This window comes from Tribolium castaneum, chromosome 3 (assembly GCF_031307605.1).
Source record: "Tribolium castaneum strain GA2 chromosome 3, icTriCast1.1, whole genome shotgun sequence".
Classification (NCBI taxonomy): Eukaryota; Metazoa; Arthropoda; class Insecta; order Coleoptera; family Tenebrionidae; genus Tribolium; species Tribolium castaneum.
In genome coordinates this window covers 24,049,246-24,066,088 of record NC_087396.1, presented here as the reverse complement: position 1 = coordinate 24,066,088, position 16,843 = coordinate 24,049,246, and the positions used below count along the sequence as shown (strand labels likewise).

At 35.3% G+C, this 16,843-nt stretch overlaps 1 protein-coding gene across 1 annotated transcript; it reads right to left on the bottom strand.

Annotated features, from left to right (window-relative positions):
• Positions 1–2,111: 2,111 nt before the first annotated feature.
• exex (extra-extra) lies at positions 2,112–10,765 on the bottom strand. Its single transcript, XM_008196938.3, has 3 exons — positions 10,164–10,765; positions 2,632–2,795; positions 2,112–2,423 (listed from the first exon to the last, which is right to left on the bottom strand). The coding sequence occupies exons 1-3, from the start codon at positions 10,615–10,617 to the stop codon at positions 2,190–2,192; spliced, it is 852 nt and encodes a 283-aa protein (XP_008195160.1). The 5' UTR covers positions 10,618–10,765; the 3' UTR covers positions 2,112–2,189.
• Between the last annotated feature and the right edge of the window lie 6,078 nt (positions 10,766–16,843).

Genomic DNA, 16,843 nt, shown 5'->3' with positions numbered 1-16,843 from the left:
CAACTTCTAAGCTTGATCTTTTTTTAAATAAATATCAAGGCATCATTAAAACTTGCCAATTTGTCTAGAATTTTTCAAACATATAGCGATGTTTCCGATAAAATCAAGTATCCATCGTCAAAGATCCACTAACACGGAGCAATTGTTATTCCGTCGGAGTAGATCCAGAGTGCCGTTTTCCGCACCACTACTCTCGCTCGTTGATTGGGCGTCAGTATCTGCGGGGAAACAATTACCAATCAACATCCGCCACGGGCACTTCCGTTCAGGAACCGTTAGCGGCGTCTCGGCTGACTTGGCCTCGCAATTTGTTTCATCAAATTAGGGAAATGTGCGCAGCGATCCCTACTTAGATTCCGATGATGCCATTAATGCCGAACGGGGAAAGAATTATTATTTCGTTCCCAAAAATTATAACCAAATATAAAACATTAAAAAATAGTCTTTTAATTATTTCCGAAATTGCTCAAAGTAATCGGCTCTAGAATTGTGATTTTTTTTCTGATTGTTATCTGGTCATGTTTTTCGAGTTTGAGCTCTCCTGCAGATATAAATTTAAACGAGTTGTAAAAGAACCGCAATCGGAACAAAAGCACCCCGATTATAAAAATCATTCCGCTTTTATTTATGCGTCTTGATTTTGCATCCTTGTTGCGCTAGTACGAGAGGGTGAAATGCGTTTATTCTAAAGGGCGAATTGGCATTTGTAACGTTTCTCTCTGAACGAATTGTATGTATTACAAGTCCATATCGTTCTTGATGTAATTTGCTAAAAGGTTTTGTCTAAAGTGGAGTTCTCGCTTAACTTAACAACTGATTCGATATCATGTAATATGTATGAGGGACACTCTGGCGCGAAACTCGTGATCTTTTACTTTTAAACACTTTTACACCAACGAGTTTTGAAAAATTTACGAAACAAAAACATTAAAAAAGATTTGGGTTCGTTGATTATGTTAATGGGCAAAGACTGATCGATTTGTCGGTCGATTGGTTTCATGCCGATTTGAAACGTCCATATTTTCGTCTGCTGGCTGTCGGAGTTCCTTCTTTTCTTGGCTTTTTTCCTCGCAGTGTACTTGGAAACAAGCTCACTAAGGCAATAAATTATGAGTTTCTCGACCAAAATTACTAAGATTGGAACCAATCTAAAAGTTTTCAACCAATCAGCAGACGGCATTACCCCTTCCAAAACGAACGCTATCAGATCACCCTCGTTCGCGCTTCAATTGTTTTACGTATGTTTTATTTGGCTTGCTTCTAGCGGCGCCACCGCATTGAATCATGGGAATACTTTGACAAGATAGTTTGATATGGAAGCAGTTTACAATTGATTTTGGATTCTGTATTTCTTGCACAAATCTAACAATTCTTTCAGCAAAAATTACCCATAATATGTTAAATAGAAACTGTAACATTGATTTGATTGGTTGAAAGTGACTACGTAACTGTAATTGAAAGTTTTTATTGGTTAATTGATTAACTATTGCATACGAGATTGATAAATTGAAAAATTGTTTTCTAGAAATGGTCTTTTAGTAGCAATTTTTGTCTCTTATAAAAAATTTTGAATCTTTGTTCCAGAAAATTCCTATAAGTGCGAATATTACTGTATATTTTTTGTCATAGTCTAATTAAAATTTATAGTGATATTTTTTTCAAATTTTGTTATTTTAAAAATACCAGGACTTCTAAAAATATGCAAATTTTTTTTTTATTATTACAACTAAATATACGAAACGATAGCAAGATTTTTCATAAATGAATTCGAGAATGAATGACAGTCTAGGTAAGCTTTTAGTGGGTACTCAAAAATATTTATTTAAAAATTTTAGCTCAGAGCAGAGTTATTTAAAAAATGTGATTATTATCTCGTCCTATTAATTTTGTAATAATTTGTATTTTCTCCACAGTTGTGATGTTATTTTGCGATTTGGATGTTTGGCGAGTAAGAAAACACAAAAATCGGGTGATAAACTCTCGTTTTATCGTTTATTTTTCATCCTCCATTTACATAGTATTTATAATTAGGAACTTTAAATATGTACAACTCCCTAAGTTTTGGAAATTTAACACAATGAGGTAGCGTCACAAAAACGTATTCAACGAGATCATACTTCACAGTACACTTTATTAATAAATATTTACAATTACAAAAACATAAACGCTAGCAATTTTATCACTGGTTTTTACACAACGTAGGGTCTGTACAGAGATTCATCTTGAATTTTTCGACTATCAGTTTCCACCAACTGACTTTCCATGTTTTCCTGCGACGACGTTGGCTTGCAGTTACTTTGGGACGAACTCACTGCTTGCTTATTCGACGACACTGAATCATCCTTGGACGTACCTTTCGCCTCCTGCTGGGCCTTTTTGCTGCGTTTCCACTTCATTCTCCGGTTTTGAAACCAAATCTTCACCTACAACAACAACAAAAAATCGTAAAACCATTCCTGCAATAACAACAAACAAAATCAAAACTGTTTTCTTCTTGCGAGAGTTATAGCAGGGTTAAGCCCAACTTCAAACAAACAGACAGAAGTCATATTTTAGGATTGTGATGACTAACTGCACGAAATGTGATGCGAATTTATCACGTCTCTGGCTTGATTTCCGATTCTTACTTACTTGAGTTTCGGTCAACATTAGGCTTGTCGCTACTTCGAACCGTTTCGGTCGTGATAGATATTTGTTCTGTCTAAATTGCTTCTCTAATTCTAATAACTGCTGGGAGGTGAAGGCTGTGCGAGGCCGCCGCGTTTTACCCAAAAGAGCGTGGCCAGGGCCGCAACCTGCAACAAGCAAAATTACCGAATGTAATGGCCCGAATAAGCCGGGGGCATGATGAGTGGACACGCACAGGGGGCGAAACGGGGCCGTCTATTTGCAAATTGAATCAATTAGGCATTACTTTCAACTAGTTAGGAGGCGAAACGAGATTTTCTGAACCAAAAAAAATCCAACCAATTTACTAATTATTTGGAAAAAATGCAACAGACAAATAGGACAAATAGAAGAAAAAATTATTTTCAATTAAAAATTTGCGCTTCGTTTCGCATTTTACAAAACGCTGTAAATACGGTTAAATATATAAGAAAAATGTTAGGAAGACATTTGTAGAGAATTAAATTTTCTTCAAAAAAGTCTGCGAGACCATATTTCTAACGTCAAAGGTTTAGGCCTTAAAGATGTTCTGAGACTTTGAAGCGACGGATTTGTTTCATTTTACGGGTGGTTAAGTAACAGAAAGTTAATTTATACCTAAACTGTAGAAGATAGAGATATGGAGTTACGAACTATTTTATAGGAAATTTAATTCTCTACAACTTTGTTCCTTACACTTTTTTTTGTATTTTCAACTGTATTCCCAGCGTTTTGGTTCAAATTCATTCTTCTGGACAGCTGCGCTCTCTGGCGGCATTAACGGAACTATCGAGGACGGGTACGTTTTATTTGTACGTCGTTTCCTATCCTAACATTTACATATCCATACTTTTAACTATTCAATAAAAAATCATTATCGGTTGGTCTTTTACTCAGTTTTGAAAACAATAGGAAAATAAGTGTAAGCACTTGATTAAATAATTTCCCTTTGTGATGTTGGGACCGTGTGTGGCTTGTCCAAATTGGCTTCCCTTCTAATCTCGCAAAAAGCATTAGAATTAGTTATATCAAAAATCAGCGCAGCGTTAAAGCAGGGGGATGCTAATTTCGAAAACAAACATGGTGGTTCAGCCCCAAATAAAACTGAACCATCAGAAAAGCCGTGACATATCGTCGAAGCAAATAACACATGTGGCGTTACGTACGGTATAAATTAAGCGGAGAAAATCCCAGTTAACCACATGGGTTGAGTCGATGAAAGCAACAACCCCTTTCAATTCGCTCGTGTTGACGGCAAGTGCTCTCCGATAAATTACTTTAATTGCTGTCATTAACTTGGATAATGTGTCCCACCTAAACATTCGGCACGTTTGCATACCGGGCTGGGTTTTCAGGACGGATAAAAAGGGCAGCTTTTTTTTTGGCAATTTAAAGCTGGAGACAATTAGTCAAAATCCACAAATTTAGGCAAAAATCCAAGTTTTGTTAATTATTTAATAATAATAACAAACTTGATTGCTGTTATTTAAAAACTTAGAAAAGTGTGAAAACGGGTTCAAAACTTAGGGACATAATTTTTGTAGCTACTAACGGATTGGATACAGATGTTTATTTATGTTTGTGACGAAATCCCAAATAATTATTTTTTGTTGAATTGTTATTTTTGCGAGTATGTGGAGCAAAGTGGCTCTTGTAATAAAGCATCCGAGCTTTGGGCTTTGGCCAAAGAGTCCCTGAGCGCGCTTTTTACGCCACTAAACAAAACAAGCAAGCGTCCGTTAAACGCGCCCAATCAGCCATAAAATCGCCGGCACCACCACCGCCACCATAGTCTTAATGCCGCATCTCGTGGGGTGAAATTAGGGTGTCGTTAAATGTATTAGGATATTAAATTATCATGACAATGGCACAATCAGGGGTCCCAGTGATAAATACACTGCAAACATACGGCCCTTCTGGCCACAGGTTTTATACGCAATATGCTGACAAATTAGGAAGGCCAACAGCAGCACTATGAATAATTAAATAAACAAGGAACGGAAGGAAGGATCTTCAGCTTCATTTTCCAGTCGGCACTAATTGCGGCCGAGCGATATTTCACCGAGGCAATAATTCCTCGGAACGTTTTCTTCCAACAAACATAAAACAAGTTAAGGATAATACCATGGATAATGGCTCTGAAACGTGGAATTTCAGCTGTAAATCAGACCGAAACGATCATCAGAATGTTTTAAAGCCCTCCTGCGATTCGGCCGATTGCTTCCTGATATATGGCGATATGCGAGCGCTCAATGCTTATAAATTGCCGGCATTAGGGCGCTCAATCGGACTTGCGAGACGATTTCAGACGTGTACGCGAGCAAAAAATGCAAATTAGTTTAGACAGGTATCTGCGACTGATTTATAAAAGCCATCGTTCCAGGCTCACGCTCCCTACGTCTCAAAAACGACACAAATTTTGTAAAAACGAAAAAAAATATTACGGCTCTAAAAACTGTCAATTCATTATTTTTGAATAATCAAAGACAATTTACAGATGATTCGCCTAAAAATGCTTTGGAAATGGTTATTTTCTCACTCACTGCGCTCGCTCGTGTTCTAAACAATCCTAAAGTTAGTTATTTATTTACATACTAATCGATGTAATACTAATAGAATTTTTCCATTGCGGCAAAGAATTGTCCACTTGTGCGTCAACAGCCAACAGTTGTAATAATGTCAGTGTGAGGCGGTAATTTCGTGCAGGATAACTGTAAACAAAGTTTAATGATAATGGACGAAAGCCCCTCTCAATTGATCCCATTAGGTGTCATATATTTCACGGCCGGCCTATTATAATTCAATGGATTGTTGATATTTGGCCCTATTTAGAATCACCCTGTATTTATACAAGTTATATTAGCAGGTGGCCATCTGTCGTCCTGCCATGCCACCCCATCATCACTTTGTTTATTTTCAACTTGTACCAATTTATTTATTATCACTATGGGGTGTGTGAATTTTCAATACGTTATTTGACAGCGCGGTAATTCTATTATGATTAATTGATTTTAGAGCGTGATGATGCAGTGGTGGTTTATAACTCGGAAAGAATTTTTCAATCGCATGGAAAAACTGTACGAAATCAGAATTAATAAAACTCAAAGGGCTGGCTGCGCTTATCTGCAATTAATCCAATTTTATTGTGAACTTATCATAATTAAACGCATTTATTAAGCCCCATTTCAATTATGCCGATAACTAAAGCTCGTTTGAAGATAATGACACACTATTTCTGAATTATTATCTCAATCCAAGACATATGGTGATATGATTCAAAATTTAATATAAAATTACGGCATAATTTGCCGGGTCTCATCTGTGATCAAATATTTGGATTATTTATATGGCCGATTTCCAATAAGCGAAATGCTTGCACACGCTAGATTATTTTTAATTAATTTCGTATCAAGCGTGAGAGCTTAATTATCCCTAATTAATATTTTTCGCGCATACTTGGCAACACTGATTCGCACCGCCAACGTTGTCAAAGGCTTGATCTGCCAAAATTCCAAGAAACTGACTCTTTATCCATATTTATCTTTGCACACTGTGTTTGTTCAACACCGTTCACTATCACATTACTCGTTCCGGATTCGATAATATCTTCAAATTAATGTTGCCAACCGAATTTCCAAGTCACAGGCCACTTTAATTTTTGTGCTCGGCTCTAAATCTGTATGACAGTATAACGATGAAAATTACAAATTCAAATCCTCGTCGAGGTCCGATTTCACGGTTACGCGAACTGCTAGCACACGGGCCGTTTAATGCGCATTATATGTGATAATTAAATGCAAATTGCAGCTCATCTAAGCGGCATTGCTGAAAACAGCGCACTCTTGATGAAGTGTAATCAAATTACAGCTAACAATGAACGCGACGCTCGTTCCGGCTCTGGATCGGCCCTCAAAAGCCTCGTTCACAAGACACTTAAATCGAAACGAATATGCCGCAGTCGGAAAATAAATTTCAAGCCGAGGCTTCAAAAAGTTTTAAAGTTTCCAAGCAGTGATTTTAATTAAAGCGAACCAAATTTCAATTAATCTACAGAATATCGAACAGATTAGAATATTCTTTCTTATCACCAGAATGTGGCATAACGTCAAATAAAAACGTAAATAATCATTATATTCCTATACAAACATAATAATATATGAGTACATAAAAATACTTTACTTATCCCTACTTTTTAGCGGCCCTGTATACTGCAAAAAGAAAAGGGCCAATTACAGTGCCTTGAGGATCTCTTGTTTTAATATGTATTTTTTAATTTTTTTTTAAATTCTCTGTGTATGTGGATAGATTTGGTATATTGGTCTTCTTTTTTTATCATTTCTATCTTATTTTATTCGCTTCTCTTTCGCAAGTTTTGAAAAAATCGGATAAAGCCCACAAGAATTGAGCTTTCTTCCAGCTGGAGGCGTGAGTTCGCCATTGCTCGGTTCATTATATAAAAAGTGACCTTCTCTGCAATGGTTGTTCCTGCTGCCGCCATGCCATCAGAGTATGCGTCATCTTATTGGTAAGACAAACAAACCGGCTGACGAGCCGTCGCAAGGCGAGGACGACGATTGTAAATTGGGCTTGTAAACACATTCTAACATGATCAGCACTACATTAGGTCCGGGCGTCTCTGTTACGTTGCTAAACTAACCGGAAAACTCCGGATCCTCCTCTCGCTCGCTGTACTCCACCCACCGCACATAACTCCCAAAAAACCTGCCATCGACATCAACATCGATCCTAAACCTGACAACAAGGCGAAGAAGGATTCTCTCAAGGCGACAAAAACGGAACTGATCGCGAGGAAAATAAACGGATTAACCGCGGGAAAAGTTTCGGATACATTGCAGAAAGCCCAGAGTCAATTATTATTTTTCAGAAAAAGGAAATAGAAATCGTTCGATCGATTAGAGGCTCATCACTCACACAATCGGTGTTGTCAGATTATATCGCAATTATGACCCAAATTCGATTAGATCCATTATTTCCTTCTTAGATCTTGATTTGTGTTTATATTTTTATGAAATAGCTAAAAAAATCCAAGTGTCTGGTATTTATCACCATCAGGTGCAACTACTCTCTATTTCTCTATTGGCATGATCTTGTATTAAAAACAATAAACAATAAGGACATCAATCATATCAGTTATTATAGTGATATCTCGCTTTTTTGGAATTTTCGCCACAGTCGAGTAATTTCTTGACAAAGTCGAAAGAACAAGGCAAATAATGGTTTCGGCTTGAGTCAACAAACCGAAATAACTCATCAGCCTCGATCCATAATCGCCTAATACGCTTTCAGAGGCTGAAAAACAAACCGAATCCATCTGAGATTTCATTTTCCGCCGAAGTAAATTAAACTGCTCCGATTAGTTTCGTCACCGTTTTAACCTCGAATTGATTGACGCGCGATTACCAAATTCCAATTTTGATTGATTAAAACACTTATTAATTCGAATGAGATTTGTTTGTTGTCTTTGAACGAAATTTTTCGATATCGATCTTGGGTGTATTTCCGTTGCTAATTACTAATCTTTAATTCAAATCGCGTCGTGCGCTGAAAACAAAGCACAAATTTTCGTTGAGTAATCAAGTTAACTCTGAACTAAAGGAATAAAGACGCAGCGGAACAAAACATTGACAACACATTGTGAACAGATCCCCGGAAAGGGATCTCCCAAATCAAGTTAGCTAATTGCAGGGGCAGAGCGAAGCAGCGGTGCTAAAATTCGATGGGAAGAGAAGAGCTTGGCGGAAACAGAGCATTTGCAGCGAATTAAGAACGATTTTGCAGGAATGCATAGACTGTACTAATCATTTGTTCGGACGCAATACAATTGGGAATGCCGAGATTTACGATGGGGTTGTTAGTTTTTTACTGTTGCATCAAATGATATTAAAATCACTAAATTTGGCACTGTTTGTATTTTATTAATTTTTAATTTTATTTTTTAATAGTAATCCTTAAATCTATTTGAATAGTATTTTAGCGATTGATCACTAGCTAAAAGGGCATCCTAATGGGCACAAAAAGTAATAGCATTATGTTATTAAAAAATATTATGACGCCACACTTTTTTGGACACTCTGTATATAATTAAAAATTAAATATAAGTACAGAAAATTAGGTTCAATAGTGTCCACACTAAGATAATTAATGAGAAGTTAGATACCCTTTGTATGTAATTTAATTATTCAATTAGGTATCGATAAATTTGTTATTTTTATAACTTTGTAATTGATTATTTTTAAAGATAAAATGCACTTATCAAAAACACGAAAAAAGTTGTATGTCATTAATAAAAAATTAAAAGTGACGTGATTACTCAAAACTCAATAATATTGCTATGGAGTCAAAATGTAGCATTTAAAAAAAAATCGACCAGTGCAAAGATATTTTTTTGATTTTTTGAAAAATTTTACCTATAATAATAAATAATATTATAGAAAAGATATGTTTTAAACTAATCCTGTATACTATTAAAATATTAAACTAAAAAATTATTTTTTATGAAAAAATGCATCTTTTTTTACCTTCTGGACCACCTTGTTTCATTAGTGACATTTTATACACAGATTTTAATTTTTTGCAGAAAAAACACGTAAGTGATTTGAAGTTATTATACAGACAACCAAAGATAGCACACAAAATTTATATCTTTATTAGTCATTTTTCAAAAAAAATCTTCCTCTGGTCAATTTTATTTTTTTAAATTCTGTAAATTCTGCATTCTGACACCATAGTGACATTCGCCATTCGTTATTGAGTTACGATGTCATTTTTTTTTAATGCCAAGTTAAAAAGTAACTTTTTAGCCATAAAGTCACTTATTTCACATAAATTTGGCAAAACAAGCTAAAAATAGCAATATTACTTGTATTGCCTTCAAAACTATCCTTGAGCAAAACAAATTCAGACACACCCTTGTATATTAGTAAACTGTGCAAACTGTTTGCTTACAAACAATTTTTGGTTTGCATGGAAATTAAATATTTTTGATAATTTTGGATAAATACTGCGATACTTTTATTGTAAAAATAAGAACCATCGAAGCGGCTTAGTTTTGTAGTTTTTATTTTTGATATTAATTAATTGATTGTACAAAATTTCAAGAAAACTACAGATGTATCGGTAATTGTAGGTATATAACAACACTTAGTGGCAGATAATAAAATTTTAATTTGTCTTTACTCATTTTTTTGTCTATTTATTCCATTCAAATTATAATTTAACAATTTCAATAAGACCGACCTATTAAGTACCTAGAGCATTTTTTGATTCACTGATTCAATGATTCACTAAAAAATTTTATGAATTTTATTCACCTAGTGAATTCACAAAAATTTTTAAGTGTGAATTGAATATTATTCTACTTTCAAATTGTACATACGAAATAATGTTCAAATAGCACCAATTTTTTTATTTTTATTTTTGAATTAATAACTTTGATGAAAATGGCCTTTTAGCGCGATATTCTCCTAACAATTTCAGTAGTATTTCTACAACCCTACCTGCTAAATCGGGCAGCCTGGGGTAAAACATCCCCGTCCTTGCCAGCCACTCCAGCTGCATCTGGTGCAACTGATTATGATTATGATGATTGACCGGCAACTGGACCTTTTGTATCATCGCACCGTCTAAACTATGAAAGGCCGAAGCTTGAGGTTGCGCCTGATAACCGTAAAAATTGCCTCCATTCGGATAAATGTGGTTTAAAAGTCCCGGCCTTGGTACAAAAGCAGTCTGGGGCACTTCTTCGCTTCCTGGTGAAATCGGGGGACTCCGACTCCTCGTAGACGTCGGCGATATGCTTCGGGACGTCTCGGGCGACGTCGGACGGTCATCACCACGTGAAAGAAGGGCATCTATGCAGAAGGAGCCCTTGTTTTCCTGAATTTTCGTATCCATATTCAGCGGTTTCGCCTGGTAATCGTGCACCAGGTGCGACTCTTCAAATTGCGCCATTTTTTGAATTTATTTAGTGAAACAAAAAACAAGCACAGCCACCGCGACTCGCACTAGATGAGTGTGTCCATGGTCATGTGACAGCAACGCCAACTTCGCCCCAGCCGAGCTGTACATAGACTAACCGATTTGAAATGTATTATCCTAATAATATCATGCATTACAGCGACATTAGACGATACATTACACACACTCGAGCAGTGCGCGGAAACGGCGCCCGCTCATTGGCCTGAAACTTTCAGGCCCCGCCTTTTACCCCCCGTAGTTGCGTGGCAACCACCACCGCGCTTTCAGCCGATTTTCAGCTTTGTGAATGCGGGCTTCTGATCGAGGTTTGTCTGAAAGTGACAGAATCGCAGATATATTTCGGTGAGAGAGGTAATTTATTTTTGTGGTTTTTGCAAGTTGTTTCGATTTGGGTTAATTGTAGCTTGTTTTTTCGGCCTTTATGTGTTGGGGAGTTATTTTCTCTGTCGATAAAACTGATGAGTTATGATGGCCTTCGAGGGGGACGTATGGCTTGGATTAGGTGTTGGGGGATTTGTGGAAAAAATTACTGCACTGATATTTAAACTGATTTAGATTATTGGCTGAAAAATGGGCTAATTCAACAACTGCCGGTATTTAATGTTAATAACAAGACGGAAATAGCTGGGGAATTATGTGGAATTTGCAATCTGCTCTAATGTTGTGTAATAACCAACTTTATTACAAAACACATATACAGATTTTCATTTTAATATTTTCATCACAAACTTGAAAATTTTGAGATTATAGAAATTTCAGGAAAAGCACCAATGCTGGTCAAAGTGGCCTACGACTTTGAAATTAAGTTGGTCACATTGAGTAACTTAATTAAATTAATTTTATTCGGCTTTTATTTATTAATATTATTTTTAATTTAATATTTATAATAATTTATAAGATATACAATGTGTTTAAAAATGGTCGTTTGTCAAGTCACCTATGAAATTTGAACTTAATGTGCCGCTTAATTTAAATTGTGAATACCGTCAAAGGGGCAATCCAGAGACAAAAAAGTAGGTACACAACAACAAAAAATTCGCAACTTTCTGTCATCAATCGAATTCTCGGAACATTTTAGGTACATGTTGTATAAAAAATTACAACTTTGTCTCTTTGTATTTTTTATAATTAGACAAAATAAAAAATTACTAAAACTTAAAAAAATTCGATTTCATAAAAGTTGTCCGTAATTTTTTACGGCATACTAGAGAATCTGGCAAATTTTATTCGATCTAAATTATTTTGTGTTATTTTATTATGCACACAACACACAAATCAAAAATCAAAATTGTACAAAGTGTTCAAAAATGGTTGTTCATCAAGTCGACTATTGAATTCAAATGCAATGTTTCGCTTTGTCCAAATGTCTATTGTAGTTTCTAAGAATTGTCATCACTGTCAAAGCATTGAATTTGCTTTTTACAATTTTTTTTCCATTTTTCGACAAAGATATGGTTTGTGTTTTATATTTCCGTGATTTTTGTTGTTGACAATTCTTTCGTTTTTTGAACGTTTTTTGCATTAATTTGACGACATTTATAATTGAAATTATGCGACACATTACGTTTAAATTTTATAAGTGAAACAACCATTTCTGAACACTGTGTAGATATAAATATTTTTCCATATTTTTAAAATTGTTGATGATTTAGCGGTTTCTTCTAGCATTTTACGTACACATTCCCAAAAAATAACAATTTTGGAAAAAATTATACTAGTAAAAAAAATAATTAAAAAAATATTCTCCGATATCTTGAATACCGTTTGATTTTTCACAGTAATTAACCAGTAACTAACTAAAACTGATAGAAATATACAAGGTTAATCTGTTAAAAGTATATTTTTATCTATTATCTTTATCACAAAAACTAATAGTCATACAAAAGCAGCAAATACTTTAGTATTGTTTCTATATATGTGCATTTTTCATAAATTTATAATAACTTTTAGTTCAAAAAAGCGCTTATTAAAAACTTGAAAAAGCAAAAATAATACTACTTAGGGCCTCATTGTGTGATTTTTTTATTTGGAATAGAATAGAATTCTTACATACATTTCGTAGACAATAATGGTTTTAAAATCTTCAAATTTCAATAAGTGTTGTATTGTTTATACATTAAAAAATAAAAGGTGAGTTAGATACATTGAATTTAATCTTTTAATCAAAGTTTAATCAAAGTCACTTAAACCGTTCTTTTAAAAGAACGACTTTCTTGATTTATTTTGGAGAAAACGTGCTTAAAATAAGTACAGTTAAGATGAATCACTGTTTACTCAGTGCTTTTATTTTTCCAAGCGTTTTAAGTTAAATCGGCCGGTTACCAACATTATTGAACTACATGTGGTAAACGGTAGCCCAACAAAAAGTAAATTTGCTCCGATATTTACGTTCCATCAAGTCCTTAAACCTGACGTTAATTGCTTAACTAATCCACGGATAATTGGGAAGTTATTGGTATAACATGTCTGCGTCAAACAAATTAACACTAGTTAAAAACGGCCACTAATGGACTTCTTCTGTATTAACCGCACTCGACGGTATTTGCGATACACTTGTAGCAGCATCCTCAATTACTCTCCTAATAGGTTTGAGGAATTATTCAAGAAAAGAACAACGAATTTTCGGCCAATAATCTCCAGCCAAGTTTGCGCAATCCTCTCCTGATCTGAGAGTGTTTATTTGTCAATTACTCCTAATTACACGATTAATTGCGAAGTAGAAGCAGTTTCTCAAGTAGTTATCTGCGACAGCGATCTCGCCAGATTAGCCCAAATTGATCGATTGTTGGGTCAACAATGTCCTGCGATAAAGTAAATCCATGCATTATCGATAAAAGGCTTAAATGATATGCTTGTTTTGATTGCATAGTGATGAAGATTAAGTTTGATTGAAATCAAGATTTTGTATTTATGGAAGGTCTGGTTTCGGGCCCACTTGGGCACGTACGTCAACAAGCGATGGGTTTGACCAGCTATTAGCCTTGTTAAAGGTAAATACGACGATTGATTCGATTGAAAAATCTGAAGGCAGCTGAAGCTTATTTACCCATGGCTATTGAAAGGGTACACTCTTAAGAGTGCTGTTGGTGGTAAGATGGGAGCTTTTTTGGGAATGTCGATGTGTATCTGCTTGATGGATCGAACACGCGATCCGTATTTAAGTGATAATTATAAAGTAATAGTGACTTGGCGAAACAATGACACATCTATTAGAGCGATTAATTAGAAAATTAATTGTTAGTTTTGTGCTTGTCACAGTTAAGATAAGGATTAAGTTCAGATTTTGAATGGGCTCAGATTAGTGGGTTTAATTTACAAGTGATTTTAGCAAATAAAATTAAACTGAACATTTTGTGAGCAGTTTGCTCGAAAACTTATTATTTATCCAAACCAAACAGAATTATCACCCTTCCTCCATGTGATTTACAGTTTACACAATAAAACATCCATTAAATTTTTTAATAACCCTTATCGCTGTTGAGTACACATTTCGCCAAAAAGAGCAATCTTGCTCTCACGCGGTGGCATTTAGGCAAGCTTTGATCAGGGATTAGACAAACCAAACAGCGATTTTTCCGGTCAAATGTCTCGAGTGCCAGTAAATTACCCATTTCTATTAAAATAATTTTAATGTGACAGATGGATGGGACCAACTGTCAACAGTATATCATATGCTACCGAACAGATAGAGCGAGCCAGTGATTGAGTTACCTGTTGGGAGCATTATTTGTTTACAGAACTGAGATGGATGACTGGCCGTATCGATAATTGATAAAGTGCTGCAGTTAAATAACACTTATGTTTTAATATAGTCGTATTACTGATTAGGTCGTGTAAATATTTTTCAAAGCATTAAAATATGTTTCACACGGTGGGCGCTTTGTGGGAAATGATCGATTAAAAACGGGACATTAAAGCGACATGAATTATGACTTCAATGAAATAAACCAAATCGTAAAAATGGCATAAATCTTGCGCCTGGCGACAAGGTTATTGTCTAGAGGACTCGACTTAAAAACCAATTACTTTACTAAAATATCACCGAATATCACATAGATTTATTTTTGGATTAAAAGATGATTTTTGATACAAATCTTTCCAATTGACGTCAAGGTGTACCAAAAAACGTCAGTAGATAAAACACTAAAACGCTAAAAAAATTTGATATTTTACCCAGTGTAGTAATTGGCTACTTGTCTTAGTTTTGGGCAAAACTGGCAAAAAATTTCACACAATTTGGCATTACTTTTTGACGAAACAATTTGTCAAAAACTCAACTCAGGGAGATGCAGAAATAAGTTTGAAACCAACATAAAATTTGATCCCTTTTTAAATTAAAATTGACCCGTCTCATCATTTTTTTTTTCAGACTTGGACGAGATCGGAGAATTCAATTTTAGTTTAGACACCCTGTATAGAAGACAAACACGATTTGCAAAACCAAAAACGTTTTGTTATTTTTTCTTTAAATACTTGCCTAGAGAACGGTTGTCAAGTATTTTATTGACAAATTTAATGAAAAAAAGTCGAGAATGGTTATACTTATTAATAATACGAGTGCAAAAACACAAGCCTAAAGTTACTAGACACCCGAGAACTTTCGTATGAGTGTTATCCAAAATTTTTTTGTTGAAACGTCTGAATTAAAACACGTTGCTATGGGAAGCGTGTTTTAAAGTAGTGAAAACATGTTGCTATGGGAAACGTCTTTTAAAATAGCGCTTACAATCATTCAGATATTAAAAAGAAGGCTTAAAAAAATATTTTTTAGTCTATTAATCCAAGGCTGTCTCGATCAAAATCGCCCTTAAGTGTGATAGGGTCATAAAAACCTCCGCCATTCTGAATATTATACGCTTTTTCTAATTCCGTTATATTGCAAACATTTTGTTTTATAATATTCTGCTAATCTCACATATTAATTGAACGTCGGGTTATATCGGGGAAAATCCAAACAAATTATCCTTAAACTGGCATAAAAAAGACATAAAAGACGAGAAACTGCATCGAATCATTAATCTAGAAGTAACTCGAGCAAGATGGCGTCGTAAAAACTGCTGATTGTTCATTTAAGCTTAATTAGTAGGCAGTGAAATCATCTTTATGTCCTTCAGCTAGGGAGTTTCCGGAGGGAAGAGCCTTCCACCTCTCTCCCTCCCTCCCCAATTTGACAAAATTATTATATTTTTTATGATCTAAAGTTAATAACATTTCACAGCCTTTTAGATTTTTTTTAAATTCCTCAAGTTGTGTGTTATAGACCGTTTTGCCGACTCTCCCTTTTCCGAATAATTCGTGCAAGCTGCCCAGCAGAGTACTTAGTGCGTAGTCCGTCCGCAACGGCGCTGCGATCCAAATTAGTCCCAGATTAAAACTGCAATGTCCCCCAACGGCCATTAAGGGTACAGTCCCTTGGGCAAGCGACAATTAACCGGTCCTCTCGCATACTCCTTTACTTTCTCCACCCTCATCCCCTTTTCTTCATCCGTCTCATGATGCGGTACAAACACTCGATTCCAATCTTAATCGAGGCGTGAAAAATTTTTAATCCGATTAACCTGCGAGTTTTTTGTCCAGAGGGTTGAAAAAATGATTGGCTTTAATAAGGCGGCCATGTCTGTATAGTGGGGGTGGTCGCCCCCGGCAGCCATTTGTCTAACTGCCCCACTCCGTGCTACACTTTTAATTAACAGAGCTAAATCGTTTAATGTGTCCCCAGACATTACTTTAATCTGGTGCTAATTATAACATCCCTTCTGCTTCGCTCCCCGCGACGACCGTATATCGCGCACATACAACCACCTTTGTTCCATCCTAAAACGGTTGCGTGTTCATGCGACCAATAATTCAAAACTTTTATTGCCATCGGATGAAAAATCACCAGTTATGCCGATATATTTAATCATTTTTTAGCACGGTTTAGTTGGCAATGTTACTTTTGATCATTTATTAGTGGAGTTAGATAACAAATTATTTTTTGTTTTTATCGTTTTTTATTGTAACTCATCGGTGTTAAAGATACCTACTTCATAAATGATGCTCCTCATACACGTTAACACCTCCTAAATTTTGATTTAAATCTCGGTTTTTGATTCAATTTGTGTTTGAAGTAGGTAGAACCAATTTCACAGAAAAGTGACAAAAGTTAATCTAAAAACCATTCAATTATTCAATTACACATCGTACTAGTTTTGCATAA